Source organism: Struthio camelus, chromosome 15 (assembly GCF_040807025.1).
Source record: "Struthio camelus isolate bStrCam1 chromosome 15, bStrCam1.hap1, whole genome shotgun sequence".
NCBI lineage: Eukaryota > Metazoa > Chordata > Aves > Struthioniformes > Struthionidae > Struthio > Struthio camelus.
Window position 1 is genome coordinate 21,050,218 of NC_090956.1, and position 17,251 is coordinate 21,067,468.

Genomic DNA, 17,251 nt, shown 5'->3' on the forward strand with positions numbered 1-17,251 from the left:
TATTCGGCACTGCATTGTAAAGTAGACTGCTTGACCTGGTTCAAAGGCAGGATACAGGATGTGGAAGGTGGGACTTGGTTCCATTGTTTTGTTGTGTGATACTTCAGTGGTTTTCTCGAAGCTTTAGCTCTGGGTGCTGGTTCTTGGCATGCACCTTGATGCTTGAGCCTTGTCCTTCCTGATCTCCCTCTGTACGCACATATGCAGTTAATGAACATGAGAAAAAGTACAGTCATCTTTAGGAGAACAGTAAACACACAGGACACCTCAGTATTACATCCATGTAGTCATCAGGTGAGCTTTCAAAATCAAATCCAGTGGCGCTTCTGTGCTTTCATAGGTCTGCTGTGGACAAAGAGGGGTCAAGTCATTTCTTCTGGTGTTTGGACAACCAGGTGCTCTAAATACTACAAAGAGACTACGCCAGGTCCGTGTCAAAGAACAGCTCTGTAGTAATGGGCATGGGAAACAGTACTTGCTAAAGTAATACTTAACAGTCTGAGGAAGCTAGAATTGATGTATATTCAAAGGACTGTGCATGTTGCTGAACCGGTTGTGATCTGTTGAGGTCTAATATGGATTAGATTTGAGACCCCAAGGTGTTAGGAAAACTGTAGTTACATTTGCAATTGAGATTAAGGCTGAAAAGTGCATGTTTTTTGGCTAAGGCATCAAGGAGTGATAAGCTGCCTTTCTTCCACTCTTCTTTCCCATGCACGTAGGTAACAGGTAGATAAGCATTAGCCTGATGAAAATACACTCAGTGTGGATAGTATTCTCCTTTCAGAAACAAAAGAGCTCTTGAAACGCTGAGCTAGACGTGGGAAAAAAAGCTCAGATTTCGTGAAGTCTAGCCTGGAGGGAGTGTTGCTCAAGGAGAAGCACATATACTCCGCTCTCTTACAGGCAGTACTATGCCTCTGCAGAGGATAAACTTCCCATGTCGCTTGGCTGTTGGAGCCTGCTTCTGCTGGTCCTGTTTCTGTTGCTTACTGGAGTTCTGGTGAGCAAGTCTGCCGTGGACGTTTTGATCGGCTCCTGTTTTGCTCATGCTGACCTCAGTCCTGAAACCAAGGAAAGTCCAGCCTGTCATCCGTAGCAGGGCTAGATATTGTCAAATGACCTGGGCAAAATCTTTTACTGTGACTAGTACAGGTGGGGCAGTGGGGAGAAAGACCCTGTATAGACCCCTGCCAGGTAAATCCATGCCTGGTTCATGCAAAGACTCTTGGAGGCGCTGTTAGTGAGCCAGCAGTTTCCACCTAGCTGCTCTGGCTGGGGCTTCTAACCAAGCAGGAATCAGTGATACAAACAACTTTTTGACAGTATAAAAAGCCACAGCTTCGGTTTTGAGGGCATGAAACTACTGCTTCAGAGTCTTTCTTTGCATGCTTTTAGCCCACAGCAAATAGAGTGAAGTTCATTTAGCCCTCAAGGGAAGGGAGATAACCTGCAAACTGTTTGCTGCAGTCTTGCAGCGTACCCAGGCAGTTAACACAACCCTGCTCAATGCGTCTAAGCCCTGAGACGGCCAGATGCAGTGGTTTTATAGCTGCTTTTCCTTTTCTTACTCCCTCTCACTGCTGGGATGTCGTTACTGCTGAGCAATTGACTTAGCAGGAGAAAGAGTGGAGGTTGAGTGATCATGGCTCTGCTCTCCAGTGGGATGCAAATAGCTTGTACTCGGGCATGGCAAAAGTCAAGCTCGTGCAAAGGATTTGTGTTCCCATTCCCTGGCAGGGCAAATGAGAGGCAGCAAGTGGTTTGCCCAAGGGTTTGCAAGAAAGCCCGCATCAGGTTCTGGAGTTTGTTAGCCTAGCCTGTGAGGCCACTTAATCTGCAGAGAGATGGTTTGACTCCCTTGGTTTTGGTAATTCCAGTGTTATGTGTAACTGCAAACTTTCTGGACAAATCAGTGACAGTACACCTTTTAAAGAAGAGAAAAAGGACAGCTCCAATACAGCATGTTTTTTTTTTTCCTCCTCTCCTGCTGCTGACCAAGCAAAGTGTCTGATGTATTGTTTTGGACTTGTTTCAGTCTCCCATGAGCTTGCCAGGTTTCCTGGGCATGCCAGATCTATCATTGCCTTGCTTCACTTCCTCAGGGTCTTGGAGAGGGGCCTTCCCCCAGGACTGTGCCCAGCTCCAGTTCTGGGGGATGCAGGCTGGCATTGCAATGGTGTACCAGGCCCAGAACTGGCTGCCCAGTTTTGCAAACAGGATCTAGCCCAGGTGCTGTGTGTATTTGCTTCATTGTTTTGAGGCCTGAAGTTCATGTACGGGAAAAACAGATCTGTAGAGGGCCTAGTTAAATCATGATTTTGCAGAAGGTTGCGAAGCTGCTGACTTCCGGCAGCTGCCTGTGTTTTGTGTTTGAGTTAGGTCAGCAGGCTTTCAGATCCTGCCAAGCTTGCAGCCTCCTAGAAAGTTTTATTGTTCTATTTGCCCAACCTCTTATACTGCAGTAGAATTTTTTTTTGTAGTGTGTGTTTTTGACTTGGTCTGCGTTTCATGATACTTACATCTCCTATAGAAATAAGAAGGAAAAGAAAAAATGGCAGCAAGAGCTGTTGGTGACTCCAGACACCCCATGGCCAAGGGCTGGTGATTCTGGATGCCGCCAGCTTCGTTTGCTTTTAAAACAAACTGGCTGTCCTGTTATTCAGAACTTCCTGAACGAAGAGGCATCTGTGAAGGCACTAGCTGTTTCTGTAACTGCTTCCCAGAAAGCTTCCCTCAGTCATGGGCAGTCCTGCTTTTAACTTTCAACATTCGGTGCTGTAAGGAATAGAGAAACATTTCCTGTTCTGGGAGAGAGTGTGCAGAGGAGTTCTGAGCACAGAGGCCTTGTGTGTTAATAGTGCCCAGGAGAGCACTGCCCCTGGGACAAGGTGGCTGCCATCCTGGGAACAGTGCGTTCTCCAGAAACAGTGATGTGGTGGGATCTCTAAAATAGAATGTCAGGAAAAGGTCTGGCTGCATATGCCACCCCAACTGCTGCAGCTGGTATTCCAGGGATGCAGTTCTGCAAGTTAGTGGGGAGAAAAGAAGTACCAATTAAAAAAGAAATGTCTACCATTTCCAGGCCTTGTTTCTATGGAAACAGGACATTAGAAGAACAGAAATGCAGTAAGTGCTCTAAAGTAATTGCCAGCTCCCAGGAGCACATGGTCTTTCCTCAGCTTGCTCAGCCCTTTTCACTGAGATGTCAGCCAGGGATGGCTGGCTCTTGATAACAAGATGGTATGTGAAGTGGGTCAGGAAGTAGGATGCGGTGACCTTTATCTCCATCAATCCTCAGCCTATCCTGATCTAAATTGTGCCAGCAGGAAAGCTCTAGGGCAGCTTAGCAGCTGGTGTAGCTGCTGGGTTATCCAGCATTGCTCTGAGCTGTATTTGGCAGTGTGGGATTGTGAGATTTACTCCTCCTTGTGTTGCTTCTGATGCTGAAGTTTCACAGGGGCTAGTCAAGCGATGAGGATGTTACTGGCTTCTTTATCTCTCAGTCATGAGTTGAACTGCTGTCTCCTCAGCTGACTCTCAGTTCCTACAGTCTCTTGATGGTCAGGATGTAGGAAGACTTTCCTTCTCTTTTGCTGACTGCAGCAGAGATGACCAGGGTAAATCCGTACCCATATATTTAGGAGGTTGTTCCTCCATCTGTGGTCCAGTGCAGAAAGCAGGGTATTTCCAGTGTGATGGAGAAGAACTTGGGGATCCTATGTATCACAGAGTTATTCTCTCAGAAGCTAGTGCTGTTCTCTCTTCCTCTATATCTTTGTCTATGCTACTTTATGGGAAAAATCAGTCTTATTTTACGGAGCTTAGAACTGAGGTCAGGTAGAAGAGTGTTTCTGGAGGGTAACTTGACCTGCCACTGTGTTGGAGCTGCAAATCAAGTAGGGTTGCAGGTGAATTGGACAGTGTCCTCTTGCAAGGTAAGCAGCAGTATATATCTGAAGATCTCCTTGAACTGGCTTTGCATAACCTTTCATTCACAGAATCACGGAACAGCCAAGGTTGGAAGGGACCTCTGGAGATCCGCTAGTCCAGCCCCGCTGCTCCAGCAGGGTCCTCTAGAGCATATTGCCCAGGATCACATCCAGGTGGGTTTTGAATATCTCCAGCGAAGGAGACTCCACTACCCCTCTGGGCAACCTCTTCCAGTGCTCAGTCACCCCCACAGTCAAGAAGTTTCTCCTCAGGTTCAAACAGAATTTCCTGTGGTTCAGTTTCTGCCCGTTGCCTCTTGTCCTGTTGCTGGGCACCACGGAGAAGAGGCTGGCCTCATCCTCTTGACACCCCCCCCCCTTCAGACACTGGTACACATGGATGAGATCGCCTCTCAGTCTTCTCTTCCCCAGGCTGAACAGGCCCAGCTCTCGCAGCCTTTCCTCAGAGGAGACATGCTCCAGTCCCCTCATCCGCTTTGTAGCCCTCCGCCGGACTCTCTCCAGCAGTGCCATGTCTCTCTTGGACTGGGGAGCCCAGAATTGCACACAGTACTCCAGATGTGGCCTCCCCAGGGCTGAGGAGAGGGGCAGGATCACCTCCCTCCACCTGCTGGCAGCACTCCGCCTAACGCAGCCCAGGAGACCCTTGGCCTTCTTGGCCACAAGGGCACATTGCTGCCTCATGCTCAACCTTGTTGTCCACCAGCACTCCCAGGTCCTTCTCGGTAGAGCTACTTTCCAGCAGGTCAACCCCCAGCCTGTACTGCTGCATGGGGTTATTCCTCCCTAGGTGCAGGAGCCTGCACTTGCCTTTGTTGAACTTCAGGAGGTTCCTCTCGGCCCAGCTCTCCAGCCTGTCCAGGTCCCTCTGAATGGCAGCACAGCCTTCTGGTGTGTCAGCCACTCCCCCCAGTTTAGTATCCTCAGCAAACTTGCTGAGAGTGCACTCTGTCCCTTCCTCCAGGTCATCGATGAATACATTGAACAAGACTGGACCCAGGACTGACCCCTGGGGGACACCGCTAGCTACGGGCCTCCAACTAGACTCTATGCCACCGACCACAACCCTCTGAGCTCGGCCATCCAGCCAGTCCTCAATCCACCTCACTGTCCACTCATCCAACCCACGCTTCCTGAGCGTGCCTATGAGGGTGTGATGGGAGACAGTGTCCAAAGCCTGGCTGAAGTCAAAGCGGACAACATCCACTGCTCCCCCCTCATCTATTCAGCCAGTCGTTCCATCATAGATGGCAATCAGGTTGGTTAAGCACGATTTCCCTTTGGTGAATCCACGCTGACTACTCCCGATCACCTTCTTGTCCTCTACATATGCTTAGAGATGGCCTCCAAGAAGAGCCGTTCCATCCCCTTTCCAGGGATGGAGGTGAGGCTGGCAGGCCTGGAGTTCCCTGGCTCCTCCTTCTTGCCCTTTTGGAAGACTGGGGTGACACTGGCTTTCTTCCAGTCCTCAGGCACCTCTCCTGATCTCCAGGACCTTTCCAAGATGATGGAGAGTGGCCTAGCGATAACATCCGCCAGTTCCCTCAGCACTTGTGGGTTTTCCTATGAGGGCCCATGGATTTATGGATGTCAAGTTTGGACAAAAGATCTCTAACCTGATCCTCCTCCACCAAGGGAGAGTCTGCCTTTCTCCAGCCTTCCTCTCTTGTCTCCAAGGTCTGCAATTCCTCAGGACTGGCCTTAGCAGTGAAGACTGAAGCAAAGAAGGCATTCAGCAACTCTGCCTTCTCTGTATCCTTCGTCACCAGGGCACCCACCCCATTCAGCAGTGGGCCCACGTTTTCCCTAGTCTTCCTTTTGCTAGTGATGTATTTGAAGAAGCCCTTCTGGTTGGCCTTGACATCCCTTGCCAGATTTCATTCCAACTGGGCCTTAGCCTTCCTTGTCGCATCCCTGCATACTCTGGCAACGTCCCTGTATTCCTCCCAAGTGGCCTGTCCCCTTTTCCACATTCTGTACACTTCCTTCTTCTGCTGGAGTTTGGCCAGGAGTTCCTTGCTCCTCCATGCAGGTCTCCTGCTGAATCCGCTTTGCTGGACTTCTTCCTCAGAGGGATGCACTGCTCTTGAGCCTGGAGGAAGTGATACTTGACTATTAACCAGCTTTCTTGGACCCCCCTTCCCTCTAGGGCCCTACCCCATGAGATTCCCCTAAGTAGGTCCCTGAAGAGGCCAAAGTCAGCTCTCCTCAAGTCCAGCGTTGCAATCCTACTCATTGCCCTGCTCCCTCCTCGTAGGATCCTGAACTCCATGATCTCATGGTCACTGCAGCCAAGGCTGCCCCCAACCTTCACATCTCCAAGTAGACCTTCTTTGTTTGTTAGTACATTAGTAGCATTGCACCTCTCCTCGTTGGCGTCTCCACCACCTGTGTCAAGAAGTTATCCTCAGTGCTCTGCCGGAACCTCCTCGACTGTTTATGTCTAGCTGTTCTTTCTTTGCAGCAGATGTCAGGGTGGCTGAAGTCCCTCATGAGACCCAGGGCCTGTGATCGTGAGGCTACTTCCAGCAGTCTGTAGAAGGAAAATGATCCCTGCACACTTCAGTGAAGAGCCACTGCTCAAGTCTGCCAGGAACCTGCCTTGACTCGGTCAAATGCAGGAAGTTTTATCAGAAGAATGGACAGGGACCCATACACTGAACTATCTATGCGTACAGGCACAGGCCGGGGCAGCAAAGCCCCAGATCTCAGAGCTGATCCGGTGAGCGCTTTCCAGAAGTTTTCCCTTCTGGTTTTGCATGTTCTGGGTTGAAAGAATTAATTCTGTGGATGGTCAGAGCCTGAAAAACTTTTTTTGCTCTCAGATGTGGTAGGAGTAGCCCTGAGTTAACCAAGCTTCTTTCTTCTCTCATTCTTCATTGAGTAAAAAGTTCAGCACTAATTTTCTTGGGATGCTGAAAAGTTTGGTAAATTTGGCAATAATGAAGTTTTCTGATTTTGTGTAGTGTTCGTGTTACCCAAGAGCTGCTTGACATTTTCTGAGAAACGTAAGAGCCTTGATTACAGCAGCAATAGCAGCCGTGGTGGTCAGAACATGTTCAGCTCACATTTTGAGAGAGTGACAGGATGAGCAAGGCAGGAGAGATGTGGGAACAGGAGGTAAGATTTCTATTAGAGGAGCAGCCTTTGTTTCTACAGCCTGATTTGTTGTGTTTTCCTTCATTGAAACAAACAAGCAAAAATTTTAACTTCTTTCCCAGCCAGAATTTGAAGGCAAAAGTTTTCTTCTTGCATTCCGCAGAGCAGTTCAAAATCTTAACTTTGGCTGCTTGGCAAGGTGCAGCTGCTGCAGCTGCCTCAGTTTTTGATTTACGGTCTAATTCTCTTTGGTAAATTAGTGTTGCTTCTGCAGCCATCTAAAGCCCTTCTGTGCTTGGGCTGGTTTTGGCTGTTGTGCCACAATTTGCCATTTCCAGCTTCTTATCTCAGGGCACTCAAGATGTGTTTGTTCTTCTGTGCTTGGTTTTGTCTTCTCTCTAACACAAACCAAAACGTTGCCACAAACTGGAGATGATGGGAACTGAGGTTACTCACTGCTGGGCCGTGAATGCCGATTTGAGATGTCTGATTGATTGGCTTTGATCTGGCTTGAAGTCTAAAAATGATTTACAGACTGTCCTGACTGGTGCTTTCTTTGCTGTTTAAGTACTTGCCGAGACTGTGGTTTTCCTCCCTTGTGTTTAGCTCTTGATTCCCTTCAAGTAAGTGCAGGAAGAGGGTTTCTGCTCCTTGGTGGTCCTTCTGAATGTCTGTCAATTCCTGTCATGTACTTTGCTGCATGCAAAATGTAGTCACATGGGTTTTGGGGGCCCTCTCAGTTTAGAAAAAGCTTGCAAATTTTCATGCTTCTCTTTGGCAAATGGATGACGTTTCTGCCAGGGCAAATGTGGACTGGAGGCCAGCTGAAGACACTGTGCTTAAGAGGGCGTGTGATAAGTTTGAATGTGTTTAAACTGAAATCTAGCAGCAACTGTGTTTGCAAAGTCCCATTTGCTGTTTCTCCCCAGCTTGCTGCCTTAGCAGGATGGTATCTGATTGGTTTCTCTGAGCTGCCACAGTGGACCTGTTCTTCTGAATTTCTGTGTGGAGCAAGACACACACACATAGATTACTGCTTCATTAATCTGATATCTGCATATTGAGTAGCAAAACCTGGGTGTTTCTTGCCCTGTGAATGCACGAGTTTTGATTTTTTGGATGGAAAGATGAGTGCCAAACTGAGAGCATGCTTCAACCATGTGGGGCTGATACTTCCATAGGTCGGCTTTGCTCATGTGTGGTAGGCTACTTCCATGTTGGGCTCAAAGAGCTAGTTGCGTAGAGTAGGGTAGATGAATGGGTGCTTATTGTTTTATCTGCAGATCTACATTGGTTTTCATTTGCTCTTGCTGTAGTGCAGTAACTCAGCTGTCAATACTGAGCTTGTGATGCACTTTTACCGTTCACTGATCTTAGAGTAAAGATCAAGCAGGGAGATTAGTTAACCTTAAGTTTCTCCTTGTTGGCCTGGCTGTTTCGTTTTGATACCTTGAATTCTCTGTTGAAGTTTGAGGTGATACATTGTATTATGATAGCTTTGTCTTTGGAAACCCCCCTCTCTGAGGGTGTTTTTGGCCTTGTGAGGTAGGAAGCAATTGCTATGCTTGTGCAGGGCTGTGGCACCTGATCGGTCCCTCTGGAATCCGTAGAAGGAAGTTGTCTTTGCACACAGGCAGACTGCAGTCTCAGCTGTGCGTGAGGCAGGCATTGCTGTGCTGGCTGGAGCTCTGGAAAAGGTTCTGCATGACTTAAAAGAATAACCTGTGCTTCGACAAGGTACAAGCCAAATATCTGTCATCTCGCAATGCGAGATGATCATCTGCATAAGCCAGGCAGTCCAGCGCTTCCTATTTCCCCTGCCTGACTGTGGCACAGCGGAAAGGGACCAGGTGACTACATGAACAAATGCAGTCCTGGATGCTCGGTGCTCCTTGCTGCCATGCATGCTCATGCTGGCTGCTTAGAATGTACTCTTCCCCTATTCCCAGTCCTCAAGAATCACAGAACCACAGAATCGTTTAGGTTGGAAGGGACCTCTGGAGATCATCTAGTCCAACCTCCCTGCTTAAGCAGGGTCCTCTAGAGCATATTTCCCAGGATCACATCCAGACGGGTTTTGAATATCTCCAGGGAAGGAAAAGGTATCTCAGTGCACATCTTGCCCACATTCATTTTCTGTTTAACTCTGCTTCTTCCATCCCTTTCCAGTGAACAGCCTGCCTGTGCAGAAAGGTTTGTTCCGAGTCATTGTAGTGCCTGCTGACCTTCGGCACCAAGGACGAGCCAGGTAATGGGCCAGCAAAGCCTTGGTGGTTGTCTCTGCTTGCGGCCATCTCAGGCTATGTTTGCCAAGGGTCTCTGAAAAATTTTCTTGGGTACTGTGAAGTTCTTTGCACATGTTCTGATATGGGAACACTTGTTATTCTGTGAATGTGGAGAGAGGTGAAGAAGGCCTGCATTTGCCATGGAGCTCCTAGAAGCGCCTGGTGTGTCAGGGGAGTTGGAAGCCTTCCTCCTTGTCCAGAGGAGCAACACCAGCCTGATACAGAACATGTCTGGAGAATGCGCCATGTCCCTTCCTATCCTCCAGGTCTCCCCCAGGGGTCAGTCCTGGGTCCAGTCTTGTTCAATGTATTCATCGATGACCTGGAGGAAGGGACAGAGTGCACTCTCAGCAAGTTTGCTGAGGATACTAAACTGGGGGGAGTGGCTGACACACCAGAAGGCTGTGCTGCCATTCAGAGGGACCTGGACAGGCTGGAGAGCTGGGCCGAGAGGAACCTCCTGAAGTTCAACAAAGGCAAGTGCAGGCTCCTGCACCTAGGGAGGAATAACCCCATGCAGCAGTACAGGCTGGGGGTTGACCTGCTGGAAAGTAGCTCTACCGAGAAGGACCTGGGAGTGCTGGTGGACAACAAGGTTGAGCATGAGGCAGCAATGTGCCCTTGTGGCCAAGAAGGCCAAGGGTCTCCTGGGCTGCGTTAGGCGGAGTGCTGCCAGCAGGTGGAGGGAGGTGATCCTGCCCCTCTCCTCAGCCCTGGGGAGGCCACATCTGGAGTACTGTGTGCAATTCTGGGCTCCCCAGTCCAAGAGAGACATGGCACTGCTGGAGAGAGTCCGGCGGAGGGCTACAAAGCGGATGAGGGGACTGGAGCATGTCTCCTCTGAGGAAAGGCTGCGAGAGCTGGGCCTGTTCAGCCTGGGGAAGAGAAGACTGAGAGGCGATCTCATCCATGTGTACCAGTGTCTGAGGCGGGGGGGGTGCCAGCCTCTTCTCCGTGGTGCCCAGCAACAGGACAAGAGGCAACGGGCAGAAACTGAACCACAGGAAGTTCTGTTTGAACCTTCTTGACTGTGGGGGTGACTGAGCACTGGAAGAGGTTGCCCGGAGAGGCGGTGGAGTCTCCTTTGCTGGAGATATTCAAAACCGCCTGGATGTGATCCTGGGAAATATGCTCTAGAGGACCCTGCTTGAGCAGGGGGGTTGGACTGAATGATCTCCAGAGGTCCCTTCCAACCTAAACCATTCTGTGATTCTGGTTGCTCCTGCTGTCAGCTAACAGGCTTCAGGGCGGCTAGGACTGAGGAGGAAAGCATCTTCTTACTGCTCCTGGATCCTACCATCTGTGAGATCCCACTGCAGCATTTTCCAATGTGACATGAGAGGAATGGCACCGCACCTGTGACACCGCACAGGCTATAAAGGCAGAGGAGGCTTAGTGCTTTCCAGCTGGTAGTACATGAGACTTCATAATCAGCAGTCACTATGCTCCACCACGCCACAATTCCATGTTTTTGTAACCCTCCCAGTGCAGCTAATCACCGTAATGTGTGATCACATCTTGCTTTTTAGTATCTTTGCAAGTAATGCTGTAGTGTAGTATATCTACTGAAAACAGAATCCACCCTGCATTGCCATCTTTGTTTGTGCAAGCACAGGATGTCTCTGAACACAGGCAGGTGTATGAAAGCAGGCAGGTGCCAGGTGTTTCCAAGGAGCTGATACTATATCAACCAGACTTGGAGAATGTACTCTTGAGTGTCTCGAGTAGTGTTGCTGGTATGTAATGTTTCCTTCCCTGTGTAGTGACCTTCAGTGCTGTCAGCTCACAGATCAAACTGTGAGGCTGGAGTTTTAAGCATAGGTCTGGTCAGTTGCAAAGAGTAAAAACTGGGAGCTGTCTACTCATGGAATGAGGCTGGTGGTGCCAGGATAAAACAGGGCTAACAGATAGTCTGATATTGCTAGCGTCCAGTTAGCCATCTCACTGCAGGAAGATGGGTTTTTGCTGTGCTCAGTCTCTGATGCGGCAGGCAGAGGTGTGGCTCAGCTCCATAGCTTGTTTCCCACAGTTTAGCAGTTTGCATTTCTTGGTCCCAACTGCAGTGTGATGTGTTGGAGAAGTGAATCCAGCTACCTGACAGAAAGACCTTTAGGATTACGTAGATATACAAAAGATAATTGTTTGGCATACTGCATAGGAGCAGGAAAAATTTCTGAGCTTTCAGTGGGGCTGTTACATCCTTTTATCTCAGGTGTCCTGGGGTCAAAATTATGCTGATGAAAGTGGTCCTAAATTAGATAGCTGTGGCAGTTGGATTTGCTTGTGCTAGGGCTGGCCACTTGGTGTGGCAATAATGCTTTATCAGGAAACTTTTCTGCAAATAGAGAACAAAACAATTTGGAGAGATAGTTAAGTTGGAAGTGGGAAGAGGACTGGGAGATTCTTTACGGAGCAGAATGACTAAGGTGCATCACCCCACAGCACTGATCTTTCTCCTATATGCTGCTCTGTAATTCTGATTCCCTGTGCTTTTCTCATTTTTCCCTTACCTTTTAAATAAGGGGATCTTTTGTGAAGGCATTGCTAATGTTGCAAACCAACAGTTCTGAAGCCTGGACGTTCCAGGAGTCAGAGGAACAACTTAAAATCTTAATTCCAAAATAACGGACTGCAAGTATTTTCTAGGGCCATTTTTTGTGGTTCTATGATCCTGCGTTCAAGTTTTCCACTCCCCTGTTGCTGTGTAAAAGACTGCTACAAAGGAGAAGGGATGAAGCTGCCAGATGTGTTTTGCAGGCTACACAAAGTAGCAATCTTTAGGAGCTACTTGACATGCTAGGGCAAAAGACTCTAGGAAAGAAGTGTGCTTGAAGTGGATATTGTCTTTTTTCACTTCTCTTCATGCAATGTAATTGTCTCACATGGCTGCTGATATGCTCTAGCTAATCAGCACTAATGTGCATGTGGTATTGCTACATGTTTTGTGCCCATGTGATGGCCATGCATATTAGGCTCACTGTATTGACTGTGCGTCAGTGCTTTAGCAATTACGATGTGTTGGTGTTTATAGATTGGATTTCCAAACAGCAGCCTCCTTTTCTGTGTATCCAGATGCTTACAGGTGTCATATAGGTCATCTGGATGACTAGGATTGATGACACTGGAAACCAAGACACCACTGGCTAATAACGATCCTCGGAGAGGGAGCACGAGAGAGCTATTTTTCCATTGTTTCAAAGATGCGGTAGCTGTTGCAACATGAGGCAGGAAACAGGGTTAGCCACTCCCAGATTTCTTACAGTCGTGTATGGTCTGTGATGCCATCTTTCTGCTTCGGAGTGGGAGGTTTTCTAGTAGTTGTCTATAGTTGCCAGAAGCACCCAAGTCATTGAAGAGCGTGTATTCTTGTAACAAAAGGAAACTTGGATTCCCAGCTAACAGAAGTATTATTGCTCTGGGGTGGGGGTGGGGGTGAGTGAGTGAATGTCGCAGTCTCAAGCTGTTGAGATGGTCCTTTCTGTGATCTGTCAGTGGTACTTGCTAAGTTGATTGCAAAGGTACTGTTGCTAAAAGAGTTGTGGAGCAGTACTGTGCATTGCAGAAGACTGACTTCCTTGTTGGGAGCTTTGAGAGTGGAGAGGAGTGCACAGGGCTTTCACGTTTGAGCTCCTCCCTTGTTGCAAGGGTTCCCGAGCATCAAACTGGAAGCTGAGGTGCAGGCAGGTGTGGAGAAAGCTTTCTGTGCAATACTGTCCTGGGAGCACTCTCTGACCTGTCCTTTTAGAAACAGTGAGCTTGGATGTGGGGCAAAACCCAGGAGCAGGGTTTTCCGAGGAGTTTCTGGGATTCAGTGGTGGGGAACTCCTAACTGCTTGTTAGTACATGTTATTCACTGCTTTTGATTCTGCTTTCTAGAGTCCTGCAAGGTGGTGGCGGTCCCCTTCTGATGGAAGAATGGTTGTGCTCAGGCAGTTTGGGCTGCTTCTCTGGAAGAATTATATCCTGCAGGTAAGCTGGCACTGTGCTTGCAGCAGAGGAACTGCCTATGTCATCATCCCTTAAAGGTGATCCCTTCAGAACTTTCCCAATGTCTAGATTTCCTAGTGAACATTTTCTGTAGGCCCAGGATGGATCTATTTGTGTGCATGGTATCTTTTGTGCTTTTGTGTCAGTGAGAGATAGACAGGGGTCTGTGCTCAATTACCTGGTGTCCCTGTCCCCTCAATTGCAATTGCACAATTTATCAGTTCTCCTCACTTTCAAAATAGGGCTGTGAGTTCAGTTTTCCGTTCTCAAGGAGCAGGATAATCCCTGCGCCCTCCTGTGCAACCATGGGTTTCCCTGAGCTATCTTATTCCATAGATTCTTTTACATCCTTCTCTGGAGGTGGTGATGCTGTGCAGCGCCTATAAACTTACCAGGATCCAAGTGCTTTTTCTCCATTACTTTTTGCATTCTTCAGAAGTAACTTTTATGGGTCTGTGGGCTGCCTTAAACCACCTTTGTCCTGGCATCTGCTCTTATTCCTGCTCTGCGCTTGGGAACTAGCGAGTTATGAAGTACTTAGGGACGTTAGGTCTAACTGGCAAGCCACGGGCTTCAAAATGGACATTTTTTTTGCGTCACAGTGCTGGCTTCCTTGGCTTGTTGACCTGCAGCATCTTACCTGCTGCTGAAATATGCTGCAGCTTCTTCAAGTAGCCGGCAATTGTCCCCTGGCAGATACTGCAGGTTCACAGTGGGAGCTAGCCCCTTGCAGAGGGCAGTGGAAGAGGGGAAGTAGACCTCAGTGCAGTCTGGCTTTACAGGTTCCATTACCATACTGCAGATCAGAACGTTACTGCTTAAAAATAAACAAATGAAAGAGGAGAGGGCTTGCTGGGTTACCTGCAGTCTGTGTTTCAAACACAGTACAAAACATGGAACAGACTGCAGAATTCAGCTTTAATCTAAGGGGACCAGGAACTGATCCAATTTGGAGCCCTTTGTCAGGAGCATGCTCCAAAGCCTAGAGTGTAGCATAAACAGGCCCTGTGAATTTCCCATGTGCGCCATAGATGCCATGTAGAACAACCTGCTTTCCTTTCTGCAGTGGAATAAAACCTTCCTCTGAGTGTACCTTGAGGCAGGAGTACATCTCTTCAGCTTTGCATATTTTCTGAGGGCACAAGCTGACTCAGAGCTACCATGCCAGAATACACCCTGGAATGTTTGCTCCCCTCCTCAAAGTAACCATTAGAAAACAAGCTCCTGATAAAGAAGTAAAGCTTACAACTTTTTAGCAGGCTAATTTAAAAATGAATGCTCAGTGCAGGGGCTGGGGCATGTGTCACCCCAGTCTTCAATAAGGGCAAGAAGGAGAACCCAGGGAACTCCATCCCTGGAAAGCTGATGGAACGGCTCTTCTTGGAGGCCATCTCTAAGCATATGTAGAGGACAAGAAGGTGATCGGGAGTAGTCAGCGTGGATTCACCAAAGGGAAATCGTGCTTAACCAACCTGATTGCCATCTATGATGGAACGACTGGCTGAATAGATGAGGGGGGAGCAGTGGATGTTGTCCGCTTTGACTTCAGCCAGGCTTTGGACACTGTCTCCCATCACACCCTCATAGGCACGCTCAGGAAGCGTGGGTTGGATGAGTGGACAGTGAGGTGGATTGAGGACTGGCTGGATGGCCGAGCTCAGAGGGTTGTGGTCGGTGGCATAGAGTCTAGTTGGAGGCCCGTAGCTAGCGGTGTCCCCCAGGGGTCAGTCCTGGGTCCAGTCTTGTTCAATGTATTCATCGATGACCTGGAGGAAGGGACAGAGTGCACTCTCAGCAAGTTTGCTGAGGATACTAAACTGGGGGGAGTGGCTGACACACCAGAAGGCTGTGCTGCCATTCAGAGGGACCTGGACAGGCTGGAGAGCTGGGCCGAGAGGAACCTCCTGAAGTTCAACAAAGGCAAGTGCAGGCTCCTGCACCTAGGGAGGAATAACCCCATGCAGCAGTACAGGCTGGGGGTTGACCTGCTGGAAAGTAGCTCTACCGAGAAGGACCTGGGAGTGCTGGTGGACAACAAGGTTGAGCATGAGGCAGCAATGTGCCCTTGTGGCCAAGAAGGCCAAGGGTCTCCTGGGCTGCGTTAGGCGGAGTGCTGCCAGCAGGTGGAGGGAGGTGATCCTGCCCCTCTCCTCAGCCCTGGGGAGGCCACATCTGGAGTACTGTGTGCAATTCTGGGCTCCCCAGTCCAAGAGAGACATGGCACTGCTGGAGAGAGTCCGGCGGAGGGCTACAAAGCGGATGAGGGGACTGGAGCATGTCACCTCTGAGGAAAGGCTGCGAGAGCTGGGCCTGTTCAGCCTGGGGAAGAGAAGACTGAGAGGCGATCTCATCCATGTGTACCAGTGTCTGAAGGGAGGATGTCAAGAGGGTGGGGCCAGCCTCTTCTCCGTGGTGCCCAGCAACAGGACAAGAGGCAACGGGCGCAAACTGAACCACAGGAAGTTCTGTTTGAACCTGAGGAGAAACTTCTTGACTGTGGGGGTGACTGAGCACTGGAAGAGGTTGCCCGGAGAAGCGGTGGAGTCTCCTTTGCTGGAGATATTCAAAACCCACCTGGATGTGATCCTGGGCAATCTGCTCTAGAGGACCCTGCTTGAGCAGGGAGGTTGGACTAGATGATCTCCAGAGGTCCCTTCCAACCTCAAGCGTTCTGCAATTCCGTGGTTCTGTGTCTTCATGCTTAAAGCTGACAGAAATGGCCAGCTAGTAGTGATGATTATAGATGAGTGTCTCTGTCGCCTCTTAAGTAAAGGAGCTTAAATGACTTCTGTAGTAGCAAAAGCCTGTGCTGGTAACTGTATATTAGCTTCTGAGTCCATGGAGCCAGGCAACTGTTCTGGAGAAAGTCCAAGGGACTGTTAGAGGGTTAATATGATAGTAAATCAGCAGGAGGCAGCCGGTCCACAAGAGCTGCATTATAAAACCATCAGACATCTACAACATTCACTTTTATGAGCGTGGCCTTTTAAAACACTTCTTGCCAGCTCAGAGCCTGTGCTTCCTGGCTGCAGTGCTGGAGCTGCTGGTGAGTTTGTACCTAGGGCTACCTTCTTGGCCTTGGCACAGTGTCAAATGCTCATTGATTGCCGAGATCCAGAGGGACCTTTATGCAGCAGAAAATACTAAGCAAAGAGCTATGTCTAACAGTTATAGCTGTGATTAATCTCCGGATGTGATCAGAAGGGAGGCCACAGGCAGCTCTTTTCCCCCTCCAAGGGGAAATCCAAAGATGGGCTGCCCACTGTGACAAGAGGTGGTGAATGCCGAGGCAATGGGAAGGAGCCACATGCACACATCCTGAGCAAACTGAGGGAGAGGGAATTTGAGCCAGTTGCTGCAGTGCAAGCTGTCTCCCTCTTTCCAGATCTTCGGAAATCAAGATGGCTCATGCTCTGGGCTCAGTTCCCGTTTCTTCAGAAACTGTGTATGACCTTAGGAAGCCTGACTTCTTTTTCCTCCACTTGAAAAATAAAAATGTATTCTATTCTGTGAAGGGCCATGAGGTATATAACTCAAGGGTTTGTGCAGCAGAGAGCCCTGCAGTTAAGAGTATGCAGCTCCAGAAGGAGCCATCACAGCAGCTGTGACACTGTCTGGAGCGCTCGTAGATCCAGAGCTGTGGTCCATGCTAGGAGGGAAGCAGGCAGGGGAAGCAGTCAAAGGCACACGGATGGGGGCTCATGCCCAGGCAGAGCAGCAGGCTCTGTCTGTAGTGTGTTGACCCCTATGCAGATGCTCAGAGTCTTCTAGTGTGTTATAACAGCAGAGCCAGGTGCTGTGCTCAGCTGCAATCTAGACTGTTGCACTGCAGCTTTCAGCAGATAAGCTGAAAAAGAGTATGCCAAGTAGGAGGCAATTTAGCAACACTGAGTGTGGAGAGATGTCAGGGAGGGGCTGGACCATCCA

General features: G+C 49.1%; 1 protein-coding gene across 7 annotated transcripts in view; it reads left to right on the top strand.

Annotated features, from left to right (window-relative positions):
• Window positions 1-17,251, top strand: part of ABCA3 (ATP binding cassette subfamily A member 3) — a 49,480-nt gene that overhangs the window by 1,804 nt on the left and 30,425 nt on the right. For 2 of the 7 annotated variants that reach the window (XM_068909237.1, XM_068909231.1), the window contains exons 2-3: window positions 4,002-4,106; window positions 13,214-13,306. In XM_068909237.1, the coding sequence (XP_068765338.1) occupies window positions 13,253-13,306 (54 nt within the window). In that variant the 5' untranslated portion in view covers window positions 4,002-4,106; window positions 13,214-13,252. Of the gene's footprint in view, window positions 1-4,001; window positions 4,107-4,987; window positions 5,212-6,518; window positions 6,676-7,025; window positions 7,074-13,213; window positions 13,307-17,251 lie in introns of those variants that run through there. The other 5 variants (XM_068909236.1, XM_068909232.1, XM_068909233.1 and 2 more) reach the window with 4 other exon arrangements.